Source organism: Natrix helvetica, assembly GCF_964273705.1.
Source record: "Natrix helvetica genome assembly, chromosome: 6".
Lineage (NCBI taxonomy): Eukaryota > Metazoa > Chordata > Lepidosauria > Squamata > Natricidae > Natrix > Natrix helvetica.
The window spans coordinates 80,792,612-80,818,630 of NC_138553.1; the positions used below are offsets into that span (position 1 = coordinate 80,792,612).

General features: G+C 45.0%; 1 protein-coding gene across 2 annotated transcripts in view; it reads right to left on the reverse strand.

Moving 5' to 3' along the window:
- The window catches only part of LAMB4 (laminin subunit beta 4), a 58,309-nt gene that overhangs the window by 4,712 nt on the left and 27,578 nt on the right, over positions 1-26,019 (reverse strand). For both annotated transcript variants that reach the window (XM_081958648.1, XM_081958649.1), the window contains exons 15-31: positions 25,674-25,805; positions 24,719-24,904; positions 23,118-23,239; positions 21,796-21,916; positions 19,975-20,152; positions 18,862-19,005; positions 16,576-16,807; positions 15,389-15,546; positions 13,761-13,985; positions 12,229-12,449; positions 9,784-9,871; positions 8,747-9,122; positions 7,681-7,841; positions 6,284-6,489; positions 5,660-5,863; positions 1,906-2,050; positions 681-888 (exon numbers count right to left, since the gene is read on the reverse strand). In XM_081958648.1, coding sequence (XP_081814774.1) covers positions 681-888; positions 1,906-2,050; positions 5,660-5,863; positions 6,284-6,489; positions 7,681-7,841; positions 8,747-9,122; positions 9,784-9,871; positions 12,229-12,449; positions 13,761-13,985; positions 15,389-15,546; positions 16,576-16,807; positions 18,862-19,005; positions 19,975-20,152; positions 21,796-21,916; positions 23,118-23,239; positions 24,719-24,904; positions 25,674-25,805 — 3,107 coding nt within the window. The remainder of the gene's footprint in view (positions 1-680; positions 889-1,905; positions 2,051-5,659; positions 5,864-6,283; positions 6,490-7,680; positions 7,842-8,746; positions 9,123-9,783; positions 9,872-12,228; positions 12,450-13,760; positions 13,986-15,388; positions 15,547-16,575; positions 16,808-18,861; positions 19,006-19,974; positions 20,153-21,795; positions 21,917-23,117; positions 23,240-24,718; positions 24,905-25,673; positions 25,806-26,019) is intronic.

Genomic DNA, 26,019 nt, shown 5'->3' on the forward strand with positions numbered 1-26,019 from the left:
GGTTTGGGGGACTAAGCGTGTGCTTTTTACTGGATCAGGAAGCTTAGGTCAGAACAGATTGTTGGGTCCTTGGTGTTCTTTGAACTTGTTTTTTTTTTTCTGCCGATGTTTCATGATCCAACTTGGGAACATCATCAGGGTTACAAAGGTGTGTGATTTGTTCTCCACCCCTTTAGCACTGAGGATGTGACGTAGTTGGGTAATGAAACGTCTGCAAGGAAACAACCAAACTCAGGCAGCCCCAAGGACCCCACAGTTCAATCCTGAACTACAAATACAATTCGTCCCCAACTTAACGACCACAACTGAGCGCAAGTGAGAAATTTGTTAAGTGAGTTTTGCCCCCATTCAATGACGTTCCTTGCCACTTTTGTTAAGTGAAGCCCTGCAGTTGTTACGTTAGTCACATGGTTGTTAAGTGAATCAGGCTTCCCCATTGACTTTGCTTGTCAGACGATGGGGATCGCATGACCCCGGGACCCTGCAACCGTCATAAATACAAGTCATCATTCTGATCGCGGGACTGTGAGGATTTTGCGGTGGTCATAAGTGTAAAAATGGTTATAGGTCACATTTTCCAGTTCCGTTGTAACTTGGAGCGGTCACTAAGTGAACTCTGGTAAGTTGAGGCCTACCTGAAGTCTCAACTATCAGTACAAATAAGAAAACGCAATACATACTCAGTTTCTTTGGCTTTCTTCAAAAGCTTCTCTGCCTCTTCCTTTTGTTTCCTTAAGCTTTTGGTATATTCTGTGCGTTCCTCGCAATGCGACATGAGACTCTTGAGGTTGTTGAGCAGGTGTGGCAGCTCCTGAGGTCCCTCGTGCATCTTAATCGCCAGAACATAATTTGCAACTTTTTCTATATCCTCCGGTGGGGCACTTTCCTCTTAGAAAAATGAGGAGAAAAGTGTGTACGATCCTAGACTTATATACCGCTTCACAGTGCTTCACAGCCCTCTCTAAGCGTTTTACAGAGTCAGCCTCTTGCCCCCAACAAACTGGGTCCTCATTTTATTGACTTTGGAAGGATGGAAGAATGAGTCAACCTTGAGCCGGTCAGAATCGAACTCCTGGCAAATGGCAGAATTAGCCTACAATGCTGCATTCTAACCACGGTCTGTCCTTCCTTCCCCACTTACCAATAGCACTTATATATCGCTTCACACTGCTTTACAGCCCTCTCTAAGCAGTTTACAGAATCAGCCTCTTGCCCCCAACAATATGGGTCCTCATTTTACCGGCCTCGGAAGGATGGAAACAATGGTGGGATTCAAACTATTTTTACTACTGGTTCTGTGGGCGTGGCATGGCTGGGTGGGCGTGGTAGGGGAAGAATACGGTAAAATCTCCATTCCCTCCCCACTCCAGAAGAAGGTTACTGCAAAATCCCCATTCCCTCCCGGTCAGCTGGGACTCGGGAGGCAGAGAATAGATGGGGGTAGGGCCAGCCAGAAATGGTATTTGCCGATTCTCCGAACTACTCAAAACATCTCCGAACTACTCAAAACTTCTGCTACCGGTTCTCCAGAACTGGTCCGAACCTGCTGAATGGGCTTTTGCAGGAAACAATTCGTTCCTTCGGTCGTTTCAAGAGTGGAAAGTTCTGTTTGTGACTATAAGAGACTCTGTGCCAAGTTTTGCCTTGCCCTGCGTTTGGAAACTAGTAATCTGGCAGCTCTCCAAACAAGATAAGGTTCGTGTTGATAAACATTCCTCGGAAAGACTGTTTGCTAAGCCTTGCTGACTGTGAATGAAAGCAATTCACAGTCATGTAAATAAAAGAGGTTTTGTGGGACCAAGACTCTGCTTCATGCTTTTTAAGGAAGCTTAGGTCAAAACACTATGCTGAATTTATTTCGCGCGACATATGCTGAAAACGGGAGAGAAAGAACAGCACGCTTACCTAGCAAAAAGTTCCTCAGTCTCTTGATCAGGTCTTTTACGCTTTCTCTTTCGTTTTTGATTTGATATTTACTTTTCTCCAGTTTTCCTTGAATCTCCAATGTTTTCTCCTTAGTGTCATCAGTCATTTTCCTTATACTTTTGATCTGTGAGGGGACATTTCGATCACAATCTCATTTTTATTTTGTTATCAGTTTTATTGGTGGGGGATAAAAAACAAAGTAATGATAATTACATACATCCCTCCGGCCGATTCGCTCACACAGAGAGGGACTCCTCCGGGTGCCGTCCACTAGGCTGTGCCAGCGGACGGCGCCTAGGGTAAGGGCCTTCTCTGTGATGGGCCCGACCCTCTGGAATGACCTCCCCCCCGACATTAGAATGACTACGGATCTCCGCTCCTTCCGTCAGAAACTTAAAACCCACCTATTCCAGCTAGCCGGCTTGGCCTAATTCCACCTATCCCACCTCAGTCCTATTTCTAAATTTTTTAAGATTGGTTTTAAGGTCTGTTTTTTTAATTTTTATAAATTGTACAGGGGTTGTTTAATCTGATTTTTATTTATGTGTATGATTGTTTGTATGTTTTAAATTTATTTCTGTACACCGCCCCGAGTCCCTCCGGGGAGAGGGGGCGGTCTAGAAATTTAATAAATTATTATTATTATTATTATATTTCCCCCCTAACTTCTAGATCCATTTTTCAGCTCTAACTCTGGATTAAAGGAATAGTAGGTTTTAGGATCTGCTTTTTTAAAAAAGCAATTGACTGAACTCATCCAGAGGTATAAATTGGGTGAGGGGATGCGTGGGGAGAAGAGATATCAAAAAATTAAAATTGTCAGGTGAGAAAGATCAGCTCAACACACGAAGGTCTCATTAAACTGATTCATTGCTAAACAGCCTATGCATCTTCTCAATGAAATGTTAGCACCTGCTCAGAGTCAATGGAAGTTTATTTGTGACTATGTCAGGATGCTAAACTGATACCTATTTTCACTTTTTGAAACCCAGGGGTGGGTTTCAAATTTTTTTTACTACCGGTTCGGTGGGTTTGGCTAGATGGGGGAGGCATGTGACTTAGTGGGCATGGCCAGCGTGACGTCACTCACGCACACTCAGTCACATGACACCCCCTCACCAAGCTATGCACACCGAAACGGTGGCGAAAAATTTTGACTGGGGGGAAGGGGGTCTTGAGCCTCGCCAGAGCTAAGGGAGCCCCTGCAAACTATCCAGTAAGAAAAAAATGTTTCTGTCCTCCCTGGCCCCCAGGAACACTCTGCAGGCTTCAGCAGGGCTGGTGGGAGGAGAAAATGCCCTCCTGCAAACAACGGGTGGAAAATGGGCAGTTTGTTTTAGCAAAAATGGAGGCATTTTTCCCTTCCCCCGGCCCTGCTGAAGCCTGCAGAGTGCGTCTGGAGGCTGAGGGAAGACAAAGACACCTCCGTTTTTGCGAAAAACGGCCCATCTCTGGACCTTTCTGGGACTGGCATGCGCACACCATTATAAAAGGGAAAAAAAGTGCATTTTTTTCAATGAAGATTGTTCTGCGCATGTTGCAGAACCGAAAGTAAGGATGTCAGCACCCAGGATAAAACCGGTACGGTCACATGTCCGGCCGAATTACTACCTATTTGGCTAAACTGGGCCAAAATGGTAGGAACCTACCTCTGGTGGATATGACTGCACAAGTAAATCCGATTTTGACTTTTTTAGCCTGCCCCTTTCAAATGATTTTGCGGGGGCCCCCTGAAATAATAGTTTTTGATACCCACTGGCTAGACGTACATAGAATCAGAATCGGAATACGCCAAGGGTCTATTTTTACAATTCGAAACACAACTAGCCCACTGTGAACAGTTGGTTGTTAGCTTCATTACTGTAGGAAAAATATGGAACTGGAGGAAGCTACAAATGGATCTAACCAGGGAAAAGATGGATGGGAATAAACAAACCCAGCATAGCTCTCTTCCCACACGCTCCCAACATTCCTGATTTGTGGGTGTAGCATAATTTCCATGTCATTTCTGTAATTTAAAAAAAAAAAGATTCTTTGTGCTGGATCTGGAATTATTTCAGTTCTGAGAACATTTTTAACACCGTGATATAAAAGGTTTGCATTCTCCAGGGACAGAGGTGGAAGCTCATGTAGACACCCCATCCAGAAACAGCCTTTCTTCTGGTGCAAGCCAACTCTACTGTTGGAGGCTCATTCATAAAACACCATACGAATCGGATAACTTATGAACTAGGTTCCGGAGAACGATTAGCGCAGGAGCCACACGTTAGGCTAAATAATGCAACAGAGCTTCTTCAATAAAGAAGCCTGGGGAGGGAGAAAACAGCCTCCCCCACCCCCCACCCCCGGACGCCCTCCGGGGGCCTCAGGAGCTTCCCTAAAGCCTCTGGAGGATGAAAAATGGACCTTCCGGGGAAACCGGAAGTTCGGGAATGGGGACTTCTGGTTGGTCCACTTCCAGAGCCTTCAGGAGGCTTCCCTGAAGGCTCCAGAGGGTGAAAAACAGACCAACGGACAAACCAGAAGTCACTTCTGGTTTGCTCGTAGGGCCGTTTTTTGCCCTCTGGAGCCTTCAGGGAAGCCTCCTGAAGGCCCCTGAAGGCCCCGGAGGGTGAAAAAACGGACCTACGAGGAACTTGGAAGTTCAGGAATGGGGACTTCTGGTTTGTCCATAGGGCCGGTTTTCGACCTCTGGAGCCTTCAGAGCGAAAAACAGTCCTACGAGCAAACCAGAAGTCCATTTCTGAACTTCCGGTTTGCCTGTAGGGCTGGTTTTTTGTGCTCCGGACATTTCAAGGAAGCCTCCAGAGGGCGACAAACGCGTGCTGGCCAGCTGACAGGGCAACGCCTCGCATGCCCTTAAAAATGGCTCCATGTGCACGCTTGCCATAGGTTCGCCATCACGGGTATAGAGTTTCCTGCTTGAACAGGAAGTTGGACTAGAAGACCTTTGAGGCCCCTTCCAACTCTGTTAGTCTGTATTCTGTTATTTTAAGAGAGATGTCATCACGTCCATCCAGCTTTGATCATTGACTTACTAGGTACTAACACACATCTGTCTCTCAGCCTTAGTGTCAACACCCTTACTACAGGGCACAACCAAGGAAGTAAGAATTACATAACTCCCCATAAGAAGTTTGAAATTAAAAAATTAGTGGTAAGGAACAAAAATTTGGAAAGCATTATAGGAGCCTGCAGAGAGCATTAAGGTCGACCATATTTGGAAGTTCTGGATGTCTTCTTCACAGGATTTCTGTATCTTAGCTGGACAGAGTTGCCATTTATTAGATAAGCTACTAACACATTCTTCAATTTGTTGATGATTTGTTGAGCTAGCAAGCAAACAAACAAAAGCCAGCACCTCTGGTTTTGTTGTGGGTACTCCAACACTGAGGTTTTTTAAGAAGAGATTGGACAGCCATTTGTCTAAAATCGTATATGGTTTCCTGCTTGAGCATGGGGTTGGACTAGAAGACCTCCGAGGTCCCTTCCAAGTCTGTTATTCTACATTCTAAAGCAAGAGGAAGCAGGAAGCATAAGTGGTTGTGTAGGAAATTCTATTTATATAAAACATCACACAGCACAGTCACCATGTACTTTACTGCTCAATTATATTACTGTAACAGGAAACAGGAACCTCTACTTAGGACAAAAGGGCATATTCTGTAAATGTGGTTTCTTCCTCAGCCTTCTAACAATCTTTCGCTTGCCACAAACACGAGCCTTAACATACCTTATTCTGAGATCCTTGCGTCTGATTGGTTAGGTTACTTAACAGCAGGCCCGTCAGATCAGCCTTTCTAAAGGCATTGGTAGAAAAGGAGTATGCGCCATCACAGTTTAGACCGCCACAATGTTTGTGGCCCTGCCTATCACGACATAAAGCCCCGCCGCACTCTGCCACGGCACACGAGACGTTTCCTGGCATCCCACATACCTGCATGAAAACACAAGGGAGGCATTCATACTGAAGGGATCAGCAAAAACATCACCTGGATACCACCTCTGCCCATCCCCCTGGTGGGACCCAGAAGAAGGGCCTTCTCCATGGTGGCTCCCTCTCTCTGGCACATGATTCCACCCAGAGATTAGAATGCCCCTCCCTCACTCTAGCACTCTTCCGAATGGCGCTGAAGACCTGGTTCTGCCAGCGGGCCTGGGGAACGCGGAGCGGGATGGAGCCCATTAAATGGCGATTTTATTATATTAATGTATTACACGACTCTTCTTTTATTAGGTTTATTGTTGTTACGTGACGTTTTGTATTCTGTAAGCCGCCTTGAGATGGCATGTGCAAATAGGCGGCAATATAAATTCCCTCAATGAACGAACGAACAAAAATATGAATTCTCCTTACTTTTTCACTGATATTTTCAATTTCTGGAATTGTGAACGTCTTCAGGCGGTTCAGCGTAACGTTTTTCTGGGTGACCAGATCATTCAGCAGGGCAAACGCATTGCTCCTTATTTTCTCCCCATGGACTAGGAGAGATCTGGTGTCGTTGATTCTCTTCTCAGCAGCCAGCATGATTTGGTGATAATTCTTTATTTTGCTGAAAAAATCTGAAACAAATGACAACATCGTACTTCACACAACATCAATAAATGGAGCAAATCAGAGGTGGGCTGCTCCCAGTTTGGCCCAGATCAGGTGAACCGGTAGTAGCGGTGGCGGGAGGCTGCACACACTGGCCTGGACGCTTCTGCACATGCGCAGAAGCATTGCGCATGCACAGAAGTGTTACGTGCCCGAACCGGTAGTAAAAAAAATGGCAACCCACCACTGGAGCAAATGTAATCCTAGGTCAGGGGGTGGCAACCCATGGCTCTGGAGCCGCATGTGGCTCTTTCATCCCTCTGCTGCAGCTCCCTGTCACCACGACAATTTTGAAAGGAACTTCTGCTTACAGGGGGAAGCACGGTGCGCCAGGAAGAGACTCTATGGCAAGGGACAGGTTTTCCGTTCGGCTCCACAATTGATAGGGCTTTCGGTTAGGACAGGTAGGGGGGAAAGGATACCGCTCTAGGAGGAGACTCTATGGTGGGGGAACCGGACTTCCGGTTGGCTCCAGAATTGAATGGGAGGCTTCTGTTAGGACAGGGATGGTGAATCTTTTTGGCACTGAGTGCCAAAAAGGGATCCTGTATGCACGCTCCTCTGGGATGCAACCTGGAAGAGGAGTGGCCCAGGGACATGTGCGCACTGGAAAACACACTTCCAGTTTCTGGCATGCGCACGTGCGCCAGCCAGCTAGACTATTCCTCCCTCCCTCCCTCCCTCCCTCCTTCCTTCCTTCCTCCCTCCCTCCCTCCCTCCCTTCCTTCTTTCTTTCCTCTCTTATTCCCTTTCTCCTTCTCCTTCCTGGTGATGTAGTGGTTAGAATGTAGTATTGCAGGCACTGCCCACTGCCAGGAGTTCGATCCTGACCAGCTCAAGGTTGACTCAGCCTTCCATACTTCCAAGGTCAGTAAAATGAGGACCCAGATTGTTAGAGGCAATTTGCTGACTGTGTAAATTGCTTAGAGAGGGGTGTAAAGCTTTGGGAAGCACTATATGTTATATTGCCATAAGTCTCTTTTCAATGGCCATTGTAACTTCGAGCAGTTACTAGACAAATGTCGAGGACTTCCTGTAAAAAGCTTTCCCCCCCAAATGGTCTGTGAACGAGCTCTGTTTCCCAGCTATTATGAAAGATAGTTTGACATCTTTTCGATCGGTCAAAACTTTATATTCTTAATTCCTGGCCTGCTTACCTTGGAATTGTAGGTAAGTCATCCTGCGGTGTACTTCCATTCTCTTCTGCAGGCTTCCAGAGAGATTATCAATGTCTTTTTGCAAGTCTTCAATTATGCTATGGAAATCAGGAATCTGATCCAGTGGGCCAGGTTGTAGAGACATGTGAGAAACTGTTTGCCTGAAAAAGAACAACAGGCCAACTCTGACCTTAGATCGAATGTTAAGATTAGCGCTTGACCTCCCATTATTACTTCTCTTGATTCTGGATCCGTCTGTCTGTCCTGGCACTTGAGTCTACACACTTAGACTAGGACCAAGATGGCGAACCTATGGCACACATGCCACAGATGGCATGTGGAGCAATTTGTTAGGGCATGTGAAGTGTTGCCCTGTCAGCTCCAGCACACATGTGCATGCTGGCCAACTGACTTTGGCCTTCTTTTAAGGCCGTTTTTCGTCCTCCAGAGGCTTCAAGTGCGAAAAACTGGCCCTATGGGCAAACTGGGAGTTCAGGAACGGACTTCCGATTTGGCCATAGGGCCGTTTTTTGCCCTCCGGAGCCTTCAGAAGGCTTCCTTGAAGCCTCCGGAGTGTGAAAAACCGGCCATACGGGCAAACTGGAAGTTCACAAACGGACTTACAGTTTGGCCGTAGGGCGTTTTTCACCCTCCAGAGCCTACAGGAGGCTTCCGGAGGGTGAAAAATGGGCCTACGAGATAATGGCACAATTTCAACAGCAGAAAGAAACTTTAAGTCTGCAAAAGATATTCTCAGAAATACAGAAATTATCAAACACATATGAGAGGATAGAGAAGAAGTTGGAAGACTTAGAGCATCTAACAGCAAAATATGATGAAGAGGTTGGAGATGTTCATCAAGTGGAAAAGGTGGTGGTTAAAATCCTAAAAATGTGGATGTGTTGTGTTTGTTTTGAAAATTAAAAATAAAAAAATATTTAAAAAGAAAACTAAAAAAACACCACACTGAACAAATGAATTTCTTAGCCACAGGCATTTGGGGTCCAATTGTGGTCATAAATTGAGGACAACTTGTGATTTTTAAAAAGTAGGAAAGACGACTTACCTAATATTGTCGTGGACTTTTTCAATATCCAAGAGCGTCTCGGATAACAAGAATGGACTTTTCAAGATCTTTTCTAAGTCGGAAATTTTATTTTCATAGCCCTTAATGTCGAAATCACAGCCCGGCGTGGTTTTCCTCTTATCCGCAAGCGTTGCAGCAAATTTCAATAATTTTTGAATTCTCCGGGAAAACGAATTCATGATATTATCCCACTGATCGAAACAAACGTGGCAGCGAGAACAAGAAGGAAATGCTTGATTGCGATGGCGTTCACACTGATCGCAGTGCTTTCCGGTCACCCCCATCCGGCAGTGACACACTCCAGTGTCTTTATCACAAGCAGGGGTCAACGTCCCGTCCTTGTTACACTTACATTCTGATGAGGAGACAAACGATCGTGTTAAATTCGTGAAAGGGAAAGGATGAAAATGAAATAAGTAAATAAAGCAAGGCAACCTACAACCACAATTGAATCCAAAATTGATCTTGCTAAGCAGTGGTGGGTTCCTATTGGTTTGGCTCAGTTCGGCCAAACCGATAGTGATTTGGCAACCTGGGGCGTGTGAACTGGTGGTGACCCAGGACTGCCACGCCCCTGAACCGTTTCTCCGGTCTGCACTGCTTTTGAAACTAGCAGTTCGAAAGCACGTAAAAAATGCAAGTAGAAAAATAGGAACCACCTTGGTGGGAAGGGAACAGTGTTCCGTGCGCCTTCGGCGTTGAGTCATTCTGGCCACATGACCATGGAGACGTCTTCGGACAGCACTGGCTCTTTGGCTCTGAAACGGAGATGAGCTCCGCCCCCTAGAGTTGGGAACGACTAGCACGCTTGTGCGAGGGGAACCGCTACCTTTAACTGGGGATGCGGCAACAGTCATAAGTGTGAAGAATGGTCATAAGTCCCTTTTTTTCAGGACCCTTCTACCGTTGAATGATCACTATCCATTGTAAGTCAGGGACCAGCTATAATGCAAAAGTTCTTGGACTCTCGGACTCTCATTGGACCACATAAATTGAGCAAACATTGGTCCACTTACCGATACAATCGATGCCATAATGGTTTTCAGCACAGATGTCGCAACGTCTTCCGGCATAACCTACTTTACACGGACACTGACCTGTAAGCTATAAAAAGGGTCCGTAGTTAGAACTTGGGCAGGGGGAAAGCAAGCGGGGTCACCGTGCTTCAGCTAAATCAAGATGGTTGCAAATTGCGGCTTATTTCATTCTTACAAATCAGCTCTTTGAGGTATGAGCTGTGGTGGTGCAGTGGTTAGAAGGCAGTACTGCAGACTACTTTTACTGACTGCCAGCAGTTCGATCCTGACTGGCTCAAGGTTGACTCCGCCTTCCATCCTTCCGAGGTGGGTAAAATGAGGACTCAGATTGTTGGGGGCAACATGGTGACTCTGTAAACCGCTTAGAGAGGGCTGTGAAGCACTGTGAAGTGGTATATAAGTCTAAGTGCTAATGCTATCCTTCCTAACTTCCTTCCTTCCTTTCCTCCTTCCCACCCTCCTTTCCTCTTTCCTTCCTCTTTTATTGTCTTCCTCATTATCTTTCCTGATGGCACAGTGGTTAAAAAGCAGTATTGCAGGCTAACTTTGCATTCGACTGCCAGCAGTTCGATCCTGACTGGCTCAAGGTTGACTCAGCCTTCTGTCCTTCTGAGGTCAGTAAAATGAGGACCCAGATTGTTGGGGGCAAAAGGCTGACTCTGTAAACCACTTAGAGAGGGCTGTAAAGCAGCATATCTCTAAGGGCTATTGCTATCCTTCCTTCCTTCCCTCCTTCCCTCCCTCCTTTCCTTCTTTCTTTCCTCTTTTATTGCTTTCCTCATTCTCCTTCCTGGTGGTGCAGTAGTTAAAAAGCAGTATTGCAGGCTAACTTTGCATTCAACTGCCAGCAGTTCAATCCTGACCGGCTCAAGGTTGACTCAGCCTTCCGTCCTTCCGAGGTCAGTAAAATGATTGTTGGGGGCCATATGCTGATTCTGCAAACCGCTTAGAGAGGGTCAACAAAGCACCATGATTCCTAGTCCAGACAAGAAGCACAGCCGCAAACTCTGTTGTAAGGTTGTTTGTTGTTGTTCTTCCATTGTTGTTGTTGTTCCACCACCCCATTTAACACAGCCTGCCAGGCCTCCACCACCTCCTGGAGTTTCCCCAAATTCATGTTCATTGCATTGATGATACTATCAAAACATCTCCTTGTCTGCCATCTCCTTCTTCTTCTGCCTTCCATCTTTCCCAACATCAGGGTCTTCTCCAAGAACTCCTCTCTTCTCGTTAGGTGGCCATTTGAGCTTCAGCTTCAGAATCTGTCCTTCCAAAGGACAATCAGGGTTGATTTCCTTCAGGACAACTGATTGGATCTCCTTGCAGTCCAAGGGGCTCTCAATTCCCACAGTTTGAAAGCCTCAATTCTTTGGTGCTCAGCCTTCCTTTATGGCGCCAAATCTCACAGACATACATTACTACTGGGGAAACGATAGCTTTGTGTTGGAATAAAGTGTGAATGCACTTTGTACAACTACAGCAGTATTCAATAGAAAGAGATATTCTTCACCCAGTAGTTGGCAGTGTTTATATGCCTGTAGTTGCATCTATGGCTGTGATAGTGAACCTATGGCACGCATGCCACAGGTGGCTCGTGCAGCCATATTTGCCGGTGCACCAGCCCTCAGCTCCGCCGTGCATAAGCACCCCAGCCAGCTGATTTTGGGGCTTCTGGAGGGCTGGGGGAGGCCATTTTCGCTCTCCCCAGGCTTCAGGAAAGCCTCCGGAGTCTAGGGAGGGCAAAATCTCTCCTCCTGTGGGGGGGTCACATGCGAGCATGTGGGGGGTTGCACGTGCATGCATAGGTGGTGGAGCACATTCCATTGTGGGATACTGCATGCACACAATTTTGGCACGCCTTTACAAAAAGGTTAGCCATCACTGATCTATAGTACACTCTATGTCTTTTCTAGTTTCGTGCTTTCTTGTGGCAGTTAAGCAGTAAAGCACATGTGGATTGTGCACTGTATTTTCTGTAGGGCTATGTACAGAATTTCTAGCACTTTGACTACAGGGACTTTTGTTGGTAAGGTGATAACTCTGCTTCTTAATAGGCTGCCTAGGTTTGCCATAGCTTTCCTTCCAGGCAGCAAGCATCTTTTAATTTCATGGCTGCAGTCGCTGTCTGCAGTTGTAAGATTACATGAACGGAATCTTGCAAGGACATCTCTTCTCCCTCAACTTTACAGTCCAAGATACTAGGGAGGGTTCCTTCTGAGATGTCTTCCCTCCTTCTGAGAACTGAGAAATCCTTACATGCTGCCTGCCCATTCTGTAGCTCTTCCTCCCGCCTCCCAAGGTCATTCTCACATACCATTACATCTTATGATAAGATGATTCTGTTTAATAAATTTTGGGGCCTGGTGTTACGCTATATCCTTTAATTTAAAAAAAAAACCAATGCATTAAAGTCAAGAATCTTGCCTGATCACAAATGTTGTTTATGGAATGTTTGAGATGACAACCACAAGGACAGCACCCTCTTCTCTGGGCCATGTTCCAGAAGCCAGGAGCACATCGATCGCACTTCTTGCCTATCACATGCGGCGAGCAAGGGCACTCGCCACTGGTCTGGTCACATGCGCAAAAGTCACTTCCAGGTGGGCATTTTGCTGGATTCACACCCAAAAGGTTGCAGTTACATTCTGAAAAGATATCAGACATTGCGATAGAAGGAGGAGCCAAGTTTTAAGATCAGACCATCAATCAAGAAGCAAATAATATCCCAATCAAGAAACTGCTAAACAGCTGAAGCCAGCAACATATCTGCTGGGAATTCTACCATTCTAAATTTATAATAAAGAGAATGTATATTTAAATCATTCAGGCATTAACTGCAGCTAGAATTGTGTTTGCACAACATTGGAAAAGTGTGGAGATCCCTATTGATGAGATGGTAATAAGGAAAATATTAAATGTGCAGAAATGAATAGACTAACGTTAGCAATTAAAGAGAAAGAACAAACTGAATATTATATGATTTGGGAAATATTTTACCAATGGATGGAGAGAGAAAAAGGAGTTTGGAAATGAAGAAAACTAAAAAAATTAGTAGACAATACACAAAGATAAAAAAAAATGGTTAGTATGTGTATGATAAGAATAATGATGTTTAATGTTGATATATTATTACTAGAAGATAGTAAGAAGAAAAATGGAGAGTTTTATAATATTTAAATGTTTAAGATATTATAATGCTAAACTTAGGGAAATAATGTTAATACGAATGTCAAAGATGTGGCAAAAGAGGAACGATGTTGCACAGAGATGTTTGTACCCGGATAACACGCTGCATAAGGAAAGATGGGATGTTTATTTTTGTAATTGAAAAATAATAAAACTCTTTAAAATAAAAAAGAAATGGCCAAACAAATTAACAGCAAACAAAGAACCGCAAAGACCACTCTCATCTACACTAACACAGCAAGCCAGTAGAATAGGGGTGTCACACTCACATCGTCATGGCGGTGTCACGTGACGTATCGAACACGTGACAAACTCAACAAAAAATTAGGTATCAGTTCTGCCGAGCCAGTGCCGAACCGGCTGAATCCCACCATTGTCTACCGGAAAACAACCAACCTCGGAGCTAGCATCAAAGAAACCCCCGATGATCAATTTAGCGAATCACTTCCTACTACCATGTTTAATTAATGGACGTTCATCCCTGGCGCCCTTCCAGTTGGTTCTTGTGCCACGAAAGACACACTGAGGTTCTTCAAAGGATTTCCTTTGTTGTTCCTCATCTAGAGGCAGAAAACTTGCCGAACTAAAGCAGATTACGTGCATCGTAAAATATATATTCAGGGAACTACTAGGGAGGAGCTGCCTTCACCCTCTTTCTCCCACACAAGCTACATTTCGCTGTCTCTTGCTCCTCTGGAATGCATCCTCCCCTCCCTTCCTCCCTCCCTCCCTCGTGGGAATCCAGACTACATTCCATCACACTTACTTACTTCTACAGTTCCTCAGAACTGCTGATCCAAAGTAACCAGGTTTACAGAACTGGCAGTTTGGCCCATTAGTGTTGTGTAAGCATTTTAAACACTCTCCAGTGTCCTTGTTGCAAGATTCTGGGTCTGCCACATCCGTGTTGTTATTGCAAGAACAAGGAAGACATTTGCCTGTGGGTTCACCTGGATTTCCATGGAATCCACTGGAGCAGTTATCACAACGGTCACCTACGAAAGGTGAAAGTCATATACAATTACAATCAATTACCGTATTTTTCAGAGTATAAGATGCACCTCCCCCCCCCAAAAGAGGGTGAACATTTGGGTGCGTCTTATACACTGAATGTAGTGCGCCACCCCACACACACATCAGAGGCCAAAAAAGTGAGGCATGGAGACAGCGACGTTTTTTGGCAATCCCTGCAGCCTGGAACAGCTGATTGGAGGTATTCCGGCAGGACGATCCACCCGCCAATCAGCTGTGCTGAATCAGGCTGCAATAAGTGCTGAAGCTGACCTGGCTGGTCCTACACAAGTATGCAGGATTAAAAATAATAATATACAATACATTACCAAAAGCAGGTTTTCCAAGTTAGCAGTAAGTACAAGCAAAACACAAGCAGTTTCACTTTCAGTTCTTGGCTAAGCCAGGTTCCTTCCTGTCTCCTTGTTGCTCACACGGAAAATTTCAGAGTCCAAATAGCCCTCATTGGCTGACTTAGTTGCTATGCCTATTCATTGGCTGACCTTGTTACCATGTGTCAGCTGAATACCATGGATGCTGGTAGGCAGAGGCAGAATTGTTTTTTCTTCTTATTTTCCTCCCCAAAAACTAAGGTGCATCGTATACTCCGGCACGTCTTATACTCCCAAAAATATGGTAAATATACTGATACATAGGTTGATTATTACAAGACTAATTTTTCCAAAACCAACCAACCAACTTGTTAATTACTAGTGAAATCTCATTGGATCAAACACTTATGTTTTCTGCTTTCTCTTGCTTTAGAACCAATATTCAGCAGGTTCTGACCAGTTCTGGAGAACCGGTAGCGGAAATTTTGAGTACTTTGGAGAACCAGTAAATACCACCTCTGGCTGGCCCCGCCCTCATCTATTCTCTGCCTCTCAAGTCCCAGCTGAACAGGAGGAAATGGGGATTTTGCAGTAACTTTCCCCTAGAGTGGGGAGGGAATGGAGGTTTTACAGTATCCTTCCCCTGCCACGCTCATCAAGCCATGCCCACCAAACCATGCCACACCCACCAAGTCACACCAACAGAACTGGTAGTAAAAAATTTTGAAACCCACCACTCTTTAGAACATAGAATAAGAGAGTTGGAAGGGACCTTTGAGGTCTTCTAGTCCACACTCCTGATCAAGCAAAAGACCCTATACCAGGGGTGTCAAACTCAAGGCCCACGGGCCGCATCCGGCCCACGGGGTGCTTAGATCTGGCCCACGGGGGCGCTCTGGAAACAGCAAAGGATCGGTCCACAGTGCCTCTGCCAGAGAAAACGGAGCTCGGGAAAGCTGCATGTGAGCTGCATGTGAGCTCCCCAAGCTCCATTTTCGCTGGCGGGGGGCTAGCAAAACAACCTAAAAACAAAACAAAAGGGGAAATGTCTCTACCTGAGTAGCCCACAAAGCATTTGCAGATTAACCGTTTGGTCCGAGGGTTTTGGAAACAGGAATGTGCAAAATATCTCTTGCTGGTTGGGGAATCTGGACACAGGCATGGACGACAAGATTCTCTTTTCAGGGGATTTCCATAATACCCATCCAAGCACCTGCACCAAACGTAGTTCATGTTGTTATTGTTTTTTTAAAAAAAAACATTACATCACATAGCTAAAATGGCATTTTAAGGAAGCAATCCATTTAAACAAGCACTACAAAAACAGGACACATAAGCGTATGGTGAAGGAAGGCGCAGCTGGAGAAGGAGTGGGGTGGGGGAACTGGCCTACGCATCAGGTTTCCCAGGAAGGATGCTGATTAAGAGATTGTGAAGTGGGGTCCTCGGTCCTCTCTGAGCTTGGGTTTCCACCCCAACTGGGGTGGGCAACAACATCAGTGCTACATCACGTTGAGTAGCACTGATGAAGTTGCATAGTTTGGTAATGAAACATCTGCAAGAAAATCACCAAGCTCGGAGCACACCAAGGACTCCGTAGTCCTCCACCTCTCCCTCTCCACAAAGTCCACTCCCTTCTAGCACTGATGATGTTGCCTAGTTTGGTAATGAAATGTCTGCCCAGAAAGCCACAAGCTCAAAATGCACCAAAGATTCTATAGTTGTCCTCCTCCTCCTCCTCCCTCTCTCCACAAACTCTAGTCCCTGCTAGCACTGATGAACTTACTTAGTTGGGTAATGAAATGTCTGCAAGAAAATCACTAAGCTCAGAGCGCACCAAGGACTCCATTGTTGTTGTTGTTGTTGTTATCCTCCTCCTCCCCCCCTCCACAAACTCCACTCCCTTCTAGCACTGATGATGTTACCTAGTTTGGTAATGAAACGTCTGCAAGAAAATCATCAAGCTCAGAGTGCACCAAGGACACCATAGTTCTCCTCCTCCTCCTCCTCCTCCTCCTCCTCCTCCTCCTCCTCCTCCTCCTCCTCCTCCTCCTCCTCCTCCTCCTCCTCCTCCTCCTCCTCCTCCTCCTCCTCTCCACAAACTCCACTCCCTTCTAGCACTGATGATGTTACCTAGTTTGGTATTAAACAACTGCAAGAAAACCACCAAGCTCAGAGAGCACCAGGGACCCCTCACAAGTGCCTAAATTTTGCACTAGCTTAAACATCCATCTGTCTTTACCTTTCACAGTTAGATCCGGTGGTGAACCTCGTACAGTTCAAACACGCTCCAGTCTGCGGATCGCAAAGTTCCGCGAAGCTGTTGCAAGCGCAAGGGCGACAGTGAGGAAACCCAAAATACCCAACTAGGCATTGATTGCACCGCTGGCCGGCGACTTCCGGTCGACAAGAACACTTCCCGGTCACCTGGTCGCACAAGGTGCTTACTGATCCTTGAGGATGACATTGACATGCTACGTTGAAAAAAAGAAAAGACAATCATTTTAGACGGCCTGTTATTTAATTCGTGTGGTCTCCTTGGTCCTCTTTGAGCCTGGTTGTTTTCTCGCAGACGTTTCATTACCAAACTAGGTAAGATCATCAGCACTTAGTTGATTTCTTGACATTCCTCAGCCTGAAATTATCTGAGAAGCAACGATGCTTCTTCCTTCTGAATTGCACAAAGATTGATGAGAACACAGACTATAAAGTAATATATTTTGTCTCTGTCGCATGATCTTGATTCTATCCCTCTGTTCAGACATTGTGTTGGCTTTTTGGGCAGCTGCAGCACATGACTGGCTCAAATTTAAGTGATCGTCCACCAGGACTCCAACATCCCTCTCACAGTTACTACCATTGAGCCAGGTACCACCTACACCATACCTGTTGCATTTAGTTTTTCTTGTCTAAATGTAGCACTTTACCATATTTTTCAGAGTATAAGATGCACCTTCCCACACCCTAAAAGAGGGTGAAAATTTGGGTGCATTTTATACACTGAATGTAACTCCGCCCACCTATCGACCCCCACCTTTTTGCCTCTGCCTCACAGCAATTTACCTCCTTGCAGCAAACAGTGGCTTGCGGAGGCTGCAATAGGCTACAGCAATCTCTGCAGCCTGAAACAGCTGATGATTGGGAGAAATTGAAAGTGAATTGCTGTTTGCTCCACGAGGCAAATTGCTGGGAGGCAGAGGCAGATTTTTTTTCTTGTGCTAATCAGGCTGTTTGCTGCAAGGAAGTAAGTCAATAACTATAAATGCCTAAGGAAAGTTCAAATTATTAGACTTATTTTTTAAAGACTGCTTTATTATTGTTCTAGACAGCTTAATAAAACGAAGAAGCTTTTTAAAATCAATGCTTGATCTGAAGAGGCCCAGTGCTATTGTATCTTCTTTTAAGTAGCAGAGAATAACTATACTGTTGCAAGGAGGCAAATTGCTGGGAGGCAGAGGAAGATTTTTTTTTCTTGTGCTAATCAGGCTGTTTGCTGCAAGGAGATAAGTCAATAACTATAAATGCCTAAGGAACGTTCAAATTATTAGACTTATTTTTTAAAGACTGCTTTATTATTGTTCTAGACAGCTTAACAAAGTGAAGAAGCTTTTTAAAATCAATGCTTGATCTGAAGAGGCCCGGTGCTATTGTATCTTCTTTTAAACAGCGGAGAATAACTATACTTCCAGAAAGCCACCTCAATTTTAACAGCATCTGTACAAGTATAGTCTGAAATGTAACACCACAAACAGTGTATATTTTCTGTACTGTTTGCTGTTTGTTGCAAGGAGGGAAATTGCTGGGAGGCAGAGGCAGATTTATTTCCCCTTGTTTTCCTCCCCAAAAGCTGGTGCGTCTTATATTTCTGAGCGTCTTATATTCTGAAAAATACGGCACTTTCCTCACCATTGCATTTCATTTTGTTCAATAGTTTACATCTCTATGTGCGTGTATTCAGTAAAAAGAGGTCATAATTGGCAGACCTTACTGGATATGGGCCAGAGGTGGCATTCTACCGGTTTGAATCGGGTCGCCCGAATCAGTAGCAGAAATCACGGGTGGCCCTGTCCACCTGCCCCAGCTCTGTGGTATCCAGTATAGGCCCTCTTTTTTTGCCAGAGTATATGTGTGGAAGCCTGAGCACATGTGTAGACGCATTTCAGAGATGGGTTCCTACTGGTTCGGATTGGTTCAGCTGAACCGGTAGTGATTTGGCGGTCTGGGTCGATGGAACCGGTAGCGACCCAGGCCTGCCACGCCCCCAAACCAGTTATCCCACGGGCCGCCATCTTGATTTTCAATTTTGCGCATGCACAGAACAATTGTAATTGCACAAATGTAATTTTGTTCTTTTTTAAACACTTTGCACATGCACAGACCTATTTTTGGGCAAATGCGCACGCACACAATTTTTTTGCGGGCACCGAAACAGCAGTAATGCCGGGAGCAACCCACCACCTCTGGCGCATGCGCTCATATTTGTGAAGTGGTAGGGAAGGTACAGTCCCTGACAGAGACCGTTACTTACCAAGGCAACCTTGGGGTCTGAAGCTGTGACTTCCGGCGGCACATTTATCGCAACAGCGTCCTACAACATTGGGTTTGCATTGGCACTGGCCTCCAAGTTTTGTGCAGTGGGAATTTAGAGAACCTTGTGGGTGACACCTGCATGCTGTCAGGAGGAATACATTTCATTGACGATGCCAAAGTAGAGAAAAAGGAAGAATAATCAAATTCCAGAGGTATCGGTACTCCTCGCCTTAAAAACATTCATTTAGTGACTGTTTCAAGTTAAAAACAGGACTGAAAAAGTGACAGTTCAATGGTGGGATTCATTTTTTTTTTACTACCGGTTCTGTGGGTGTGGCTTGGTGGGCGCGTGGCATGCCTTGGTGGGCGTGGCTTGGTGGGTGTGGCAGGGGAAGGATACTGCAAAATCCCCATTTCCTCCCGATCATCTGGGACTCGGGAGGCAGAGAATTGATGGAGGCGTGGCCTGTCAGAGGTGGTGTTTACCGGTTCGCCGAACTATTCAAAATTTCCTCTACGGGTTCTCCAGAACTGGTCAGAACCTGCTGAATACCACCTCTGGGACAGCTGAAGCCTGTTCCCGATGTACGCATGTGCAGAGCTGCCAGGAGATGGGAACAGCTAAGGAACAAGGGCCGACTCGGGAGTAAAGCCACAGGTGGATGGTGAATGGCCCCTCCCATAGGGAATAAAGAGGAGCAAAAGGGGAGTGGAGTTTGCAGGAGACAATTAGTTCCATTCATTAGGGTGAAGATCTGTTCCTGACTTCTTGCCAAGGAATTGCTGCTACAGCGTGGAGTTTGGAAGATATCGGCCTGGCAGCTCTCCAAGCCTGATAAAAGATCTGTCGTTGTGAAATCTCTGGAAAGACAAATTGGCCGGGACTTTGCTGGAGAGGAATTCCCTTTAACCTAAATAAAAGAGGTTTTATCGGGACGAGGAGTCGGCTTCTAGGTCAGAACAGTTGCAAAGGTTCTCTTTCACTTTTTAAAATGCCATCGTAACTTTGAATGTTCACAAAAGGAACTGTTGTAAGTCAAGAACCATCTATACAGGTGTATAAAATATGTGGATAATACACTATTTCAACAGGTAGAAGACAAGGACTTACGCACGGCACCATTGTGAATCCGGGCAGACAAACTCGCAATGAGTTTTGCACAGGTTTCCGGTAAGATGTGAGGCCCAATCTCTGAGGCACTCTCCACGCAACGATACTGCTGGAACTCCTCTAAATCATTTTGATCGCATAGGTTTTCCACGGAAGCGATGGCAGGAAGGAGTCCAATCTACAATTTTTTAATATATATATATATATTAATTTTCTACTATTACATTTATTTAGTGCTTAATAGCCAACAACATAACTTTCTACTAAATTTGAAAACAGAAGACGAACATGTTAGAGAAGATGCAGTTAGATACAGCGGTCAAAAAAAACTTTGGACATAATATGGAACTAGAGACATCGCAAAATATATAGGAAAGAAATTATAAATTAACAATGGCAACTTCATATTAAAAAAAAAACTTGTTTTTCAGATGGCATCTACTACCTGCTAGGTTAGCCAAAATGTTCAAAATACACTATATTGCCAAAAGTATTCGCTCACCCATCCAAATAATCTGAATCAGGTGTTCCCATCACTTCCATGGACACAGGTGTATAAAACCAAGTCCCTAGGCATGCAGACTGTTTTTACAAACATTGGTGAAAGAAGTGGTCGCTCTCAGGAGCTCAGGGAATTCCAGTGTGGAACTGTGATAGGATGCCACCTGTGCAACAAATCCAGTTGTGACATTTCCTCGCTCCTAAATATTCCACAGTCAACTGTCAGCTGTATTAGAAGAATGTGGAAGTGTTTGGGAACGATAGCAACTCAGCCACGAAGCGGTAGGCCACGTAAACTCATCCAACATCAGTGTGTGACCTCACAAATGCGCTTCTGGAAGAATGGTCACAAATTCCCATCAACACACTCCTGAACCTTGTGGACAGCCTTCCCAGAAGAGTTGAAGCTGTTATAGCTGCCAAGGGTGGACCGAAGTCATATTGAACCCCATGGATTAGGAATGGGATCTCACTTACAGTCAGTTCATATGCGATTAAAGGCAGGTGAGCGAATACTTTTGGCAATATACTGTATGTCTAGCAAATGTTGGAAATGTAACCAAAAAACTGTGGTGGACTTGTGTTAAAGCAAAAAAATAATGTGGGCAAAAATATGCATGTGGTTAGAAAAGATGTTAGGAAAACATGAAAATCTTAAACCTGAACTTTTCTTATTAGGTACAACATCAGAAAAATTTGATAAACGAAGTGTATATTTAACACTAGCTGGATACCCGTGCTTTGCGACAAAACGATGTGATCGGGCAATGCAGGAGAAAACTGGTTCACTCCAGTTCAATTTGTTTGCTCAGTGGTGGTCGGTGATTGAAACACATATGGGAATATCGCTCCCGCCGCCTTGAGTCCAGAAGCAGTTCCATAGGTGGAAGGCGTAGATATGTTGGTAATTGTTAGTACTGTAAGGAGCCCCGGGCCACTCCTGAGTGAAGAAGTGGAGCATCTGCTAGTTTGAACTGAGGTAACGGAATGTGAGGCAACTGGCAGTCGGAACAGAGTTCTTTTCAAGTGGGGAGGGGAAGTAGAACTCCTTAGTATCAGAGAGTGTTAATTATTGTACAAGGAATACTAATGACCTGATGGTCATTTTGAAAAATCCTTTCTTAGTGAGCACTTAGAAGCCAAGAGGAACATACGTGCCAAATTTCAAGAGCGAGGACTGTATTCGCTCAACGTTGAAAAAAATGAGGAATTACCACTAGATGAAGAGATAATTAGGAAGATATTGGACTGTGCAGAAATGGACAATCCCCCTAAATCCAAAGAGAAAACAAAAATTATTATCATATCATTGCCACTTACTGAATCAACCAATATCGAGGTTTGGGACTTGGATTCCGGATCCGACGTCTTGAAAAAATAGACATCTACAAAATATTCCGTCTTTGGTTGCAAGCATATTGGAGTAGCTAACAACTGAATTCTGTCAAAAAGAATCAACGCATCATTTAGGGATTTAAAAATGCAGTTATTCTGGTTTTAGGATTAATTAAAGCAGTGTGAAATGTGTATGTTCATGTATTGCAAGTATTAGCCACAGTGGCGCAGTGGTTAGAGTGCAGTACTGCAGGCAAAATGTCGCGCATGTGTGCACTCATCAGGGCCGTGTTCCGGAAAAGCCGAACTTCCGGGTTCTACCACGCATGGGCGCCTGACAATCAGTTGGCTGGTGCGAATGCGCAGACCGGTTTTCGGCACTGCCCTGCGCGCAAAGGGATCGCGCTCTGGAAAAGCCAAACTTCCGGGTTCTGGCGCGTATGCATACCCAACAATCAGCTGACTGGCGGGCATGCGCACACCGGTTTTCGGCACTGCCATGTGAGCGAAGGACAGCTAATTGTCTCGAAACCCGAAAGACAAACAGACAAGGGCACGCGTGTCGGACAACATGCCTTCGTGTGCCATTTTGTGCATGCATGTCATAGCTTCACCATTACGGCTCTATTATATGTCTATGTCTACAGTAGTGGCTAAAATTGTGGAAATTTTGGGAAAACTGTATTTTTGAAGTTTGATGGCTAATAACTCCACTTTTATTTACTTATTATTTTTTTAGTAGTACCATAAAATTACATATCAATGGAAAGATAATTTAATCAAGAATGTAATGCAACAAGGTTTATTCAATTATCTGCATTCTATGAAAAGTTACAGCCAAATATAGCCAGCAATAAAATCCACTTAATAGAAGCAATCATTCAATCTTGGTTTCACATTATAACAGCTGCAGAACTAAAAGGCTTGGTTCACTTCCTGGGAAGGCTGTAATTCATGCTAAATGTTACCCAACTAAGAATTAACTGACATGGTGATAATATTAGTACATCTCATTTTTTCTACGTGTTTCACTTTTCTTCTTTATAGCTGCTATTCTAATAGCAAATCCTTCATAAAAGTTCTTGCATTGCATTCTCGATTAAATGACCTTTCCATTGATATATAATTTTATGGTACTACTAAAAAAAAAGTGGTATTATTAGCCATCAAACCTCAAAAATACTGTACACTTTCCCCAAAAGGTTTCCACAATTTTGGCCACTGCTGTATGTACCGTATGTCTATGACTAATAGACATTCTATGTCTATTTCGTTTATTTTAATTTTTAAAAAACTGAATTCCAGACCTCCTTGTGGATGGCAGATCAAGGAACTGTGCTTCTTCCAGAGAGACTTGGTTCTTGCAGCGTTCGCTTCCTACAGGACCAGAAGGCTTAACAATAATGGTTGCTCCCCAGTCAGCTGAAGCCTGGATGTTTGGGTGAGAAAAAACAACAACAACCAAGATTCAAACAAAGTGTAAATATTTCTAACTTTATGAGCGATGTTAACAAGAGCATACTTAGGACCAGGAAATGAAACAGCTATTCAACAGAGGTTTTCTTTACAAATAAGTGTTCTCCAGGCCAGTTAATGCTGGAGAAGTCCCTTTCGGGAGAGGGGCGGTCTAGAAGCATTAAATTAAATTAAATTAAATGCTAAGGTAAAGGTTCCCCTCGCACATATGTGCTAGTCATTGCCCACTTTAGGGGGCGGTGCTCATCTCAGTTTCAAAGCTAGCGCTGTCCGAAGATGTCTCTTTGGTCATGTGGCCGGCATGACTAAACGCTGAAGGCGCATGGAGCGCTGTTACCTTCCCACCAAAGGTGGATCCTATTTTTCTATGTGCATTTTTTACGTGCTTTCGGACTGTTAGGTTGGCAGAAGCTGGGACAAGTCACGGGAACTCACTCCGTTATGTAGCACTAGGGATTCAAACTGCTGATGTGCCGACCTTCTGATCGACAAGCTCAGCGTCTTAGCCACTGAGCCACCAGGTCCCTTCAGCCACCGCGTCCCTTCAGTTAATGCTACCCCCCTCTAAAAAAAACCCACAATTTTTGGCAGGACAATCAATACGCACACATCTCCCACATGTCCTCTGCACATGTACGGCAGACAGAGAGCCAAAAATAATCTGGCCAGCAGGAGGCATGTGCGCCAATGGTGGGTTACAGGTGGTATGGCCGGGTACGGCCATACCGGTAGTAACCGGGAGCAGCGGCCACCGTACTGGTACTGTGGCTCGTTTGGCCCACCCCTCTGCCTGTGTTCCATAGCTGTTTATAATGCAACCAGCCAATTGCACACAGCGTGCGGCACCTGTGCGACCTCCACCGAGCAGCTGGGTGTCGCAGGGCGGTGTGATGCGCAACACGCATGCCTGACTAGACACCCAGCCCCGTGCGCAGCATAGGTTGCGACGGGGATCCGGCACCTACCACTGGCGCGCACATGCACGGTGGAGCTGAACTGTGGCGACGGCTCATGTGCCCACAGAGAGGGCTCTATGTGCCACCTGTAGCATGTGTGCCATAGATTTGTCATCACAGCACTAGACCAAACTGGCTCTCTATACGGTCGCTATACTGCTCGAATTCTTATTCCATTGAGATGAATGTTCACACTCTAATTGACGGCGACACAAAATCACACTATTTGTACGCCTCGCATCCGAAGGCCTTTCGTTTCAAAGGGATCATTCTTGGGTTGTAGTCTAGGCGAAGATCTTTGGATCCCATAATACGGAGGGTTGAAAATGGAATAAAGACGACAGTCAGGGTAAATCCGGAAGGGTAGTCCTCTAAAAACATTTTATAAGTCCAAGTCCTTTACTTACTCCAGAGCTGTTATTTTTGGTCCGGATCTCTACTAAAATAACAATATAATTCGGCATATAAATAATTACCTCTGGCTCATAACGGACGATGACATTAAAGTCCATCAGAAAGGGAATGTTGTCGATGGAAAAACGTAATCCAGATTTGCTTTGCACACGCACAAAACCCAGTCCTGACCACGTGACGGGTTTTCCAGGGACGACCTTTTTAATCACAATATTCAGAGAGGGGTTTCTGCTGAATGGAACCGGATTCTGAAAGATGGTTTTTTAAAAAAAAAAAAAAAACAACTTTATTCTAGTAGCCAAGGGCATCCAAATACGCTGGCAGAATAAACACTAAGCTTTTTCGTCTCTCGGCTACCACTGACTTAGGCTTCTCCAGCAGCACAAAGCCGAGTCCTCGTCCTGATAAACTCCCTTTATTTAATTTACAGTGAGTTCCTCTCCAGCAAAGTCTTTCCTCTCCCACAGCCTTTCAAGATAGTTCCCAATTACCGACCTTTATCAGGCTTGGAGAGTGGCCAGGCCAATATCTTTCAGACGCCGCAATACTTGGCAAGAATGCAGGAATGAACCAATTGTCTCCTGCAAACTCCACTCCCCTTTCGCTCCTCTTTTATTTCCTCGGGTGGGGGGCATTCATCGTCCACCTGTGGCCTTACTCCCAAGTCGACCCCTGTTCCTTAGCTGTTCCCTTCATCTGGCAACTCTGCGCATGCGCATACTGGGAACAGGCTCCAGCTGTTCTTCTGCCTAACTGATGTCTGACTCCGAAGGCAGCTGATAACTGTCAGACGGCCCTGGCCCCCTCTCTGCCTCCGACACAGAGCCCTCATCCGAGCCTTCCCCAGACTCCAGGACTGACCCATGTTCCTCCCCAACCTCCTCACTGTCCGAATCTGCTGCCAGCTTTGCTGACTGCTGGTGGGCCACAACACCACCTTCCAAACATATCGGTTTGGAATAAAAAGGTCTAATCAATAATAATAGTTTTTACAAATTAAGAAAAATATTAATTTACTTGTCCAGCGGTCAACTTTCTGTTGCCCCTTCCCTTCATCTTCTTCAAGACAATTTTCCCATTTTCAATTGTGAAATCGTAGCCTTGTTGCTGAAAATAGACATCACAGCGTGGCATGGTTGTTGGTTGAGCCTGATCAATAGATATTGAAATGAGAACAGTATCAGAATCTGAGAGTTCGTGGCAGAAATACATTCCCTGCAATCGTACTACGAATAACATGGGCAAACATGGAAACGGCAGGATTTTAAACCGTGTCTCGGTTTGCCCTGTAGAAATGGAGCTTTCCGCCACTTCGAACAACGGATTGAAATGGAAGAAAGTAAAACCTCCGTTTTCAGAAGTT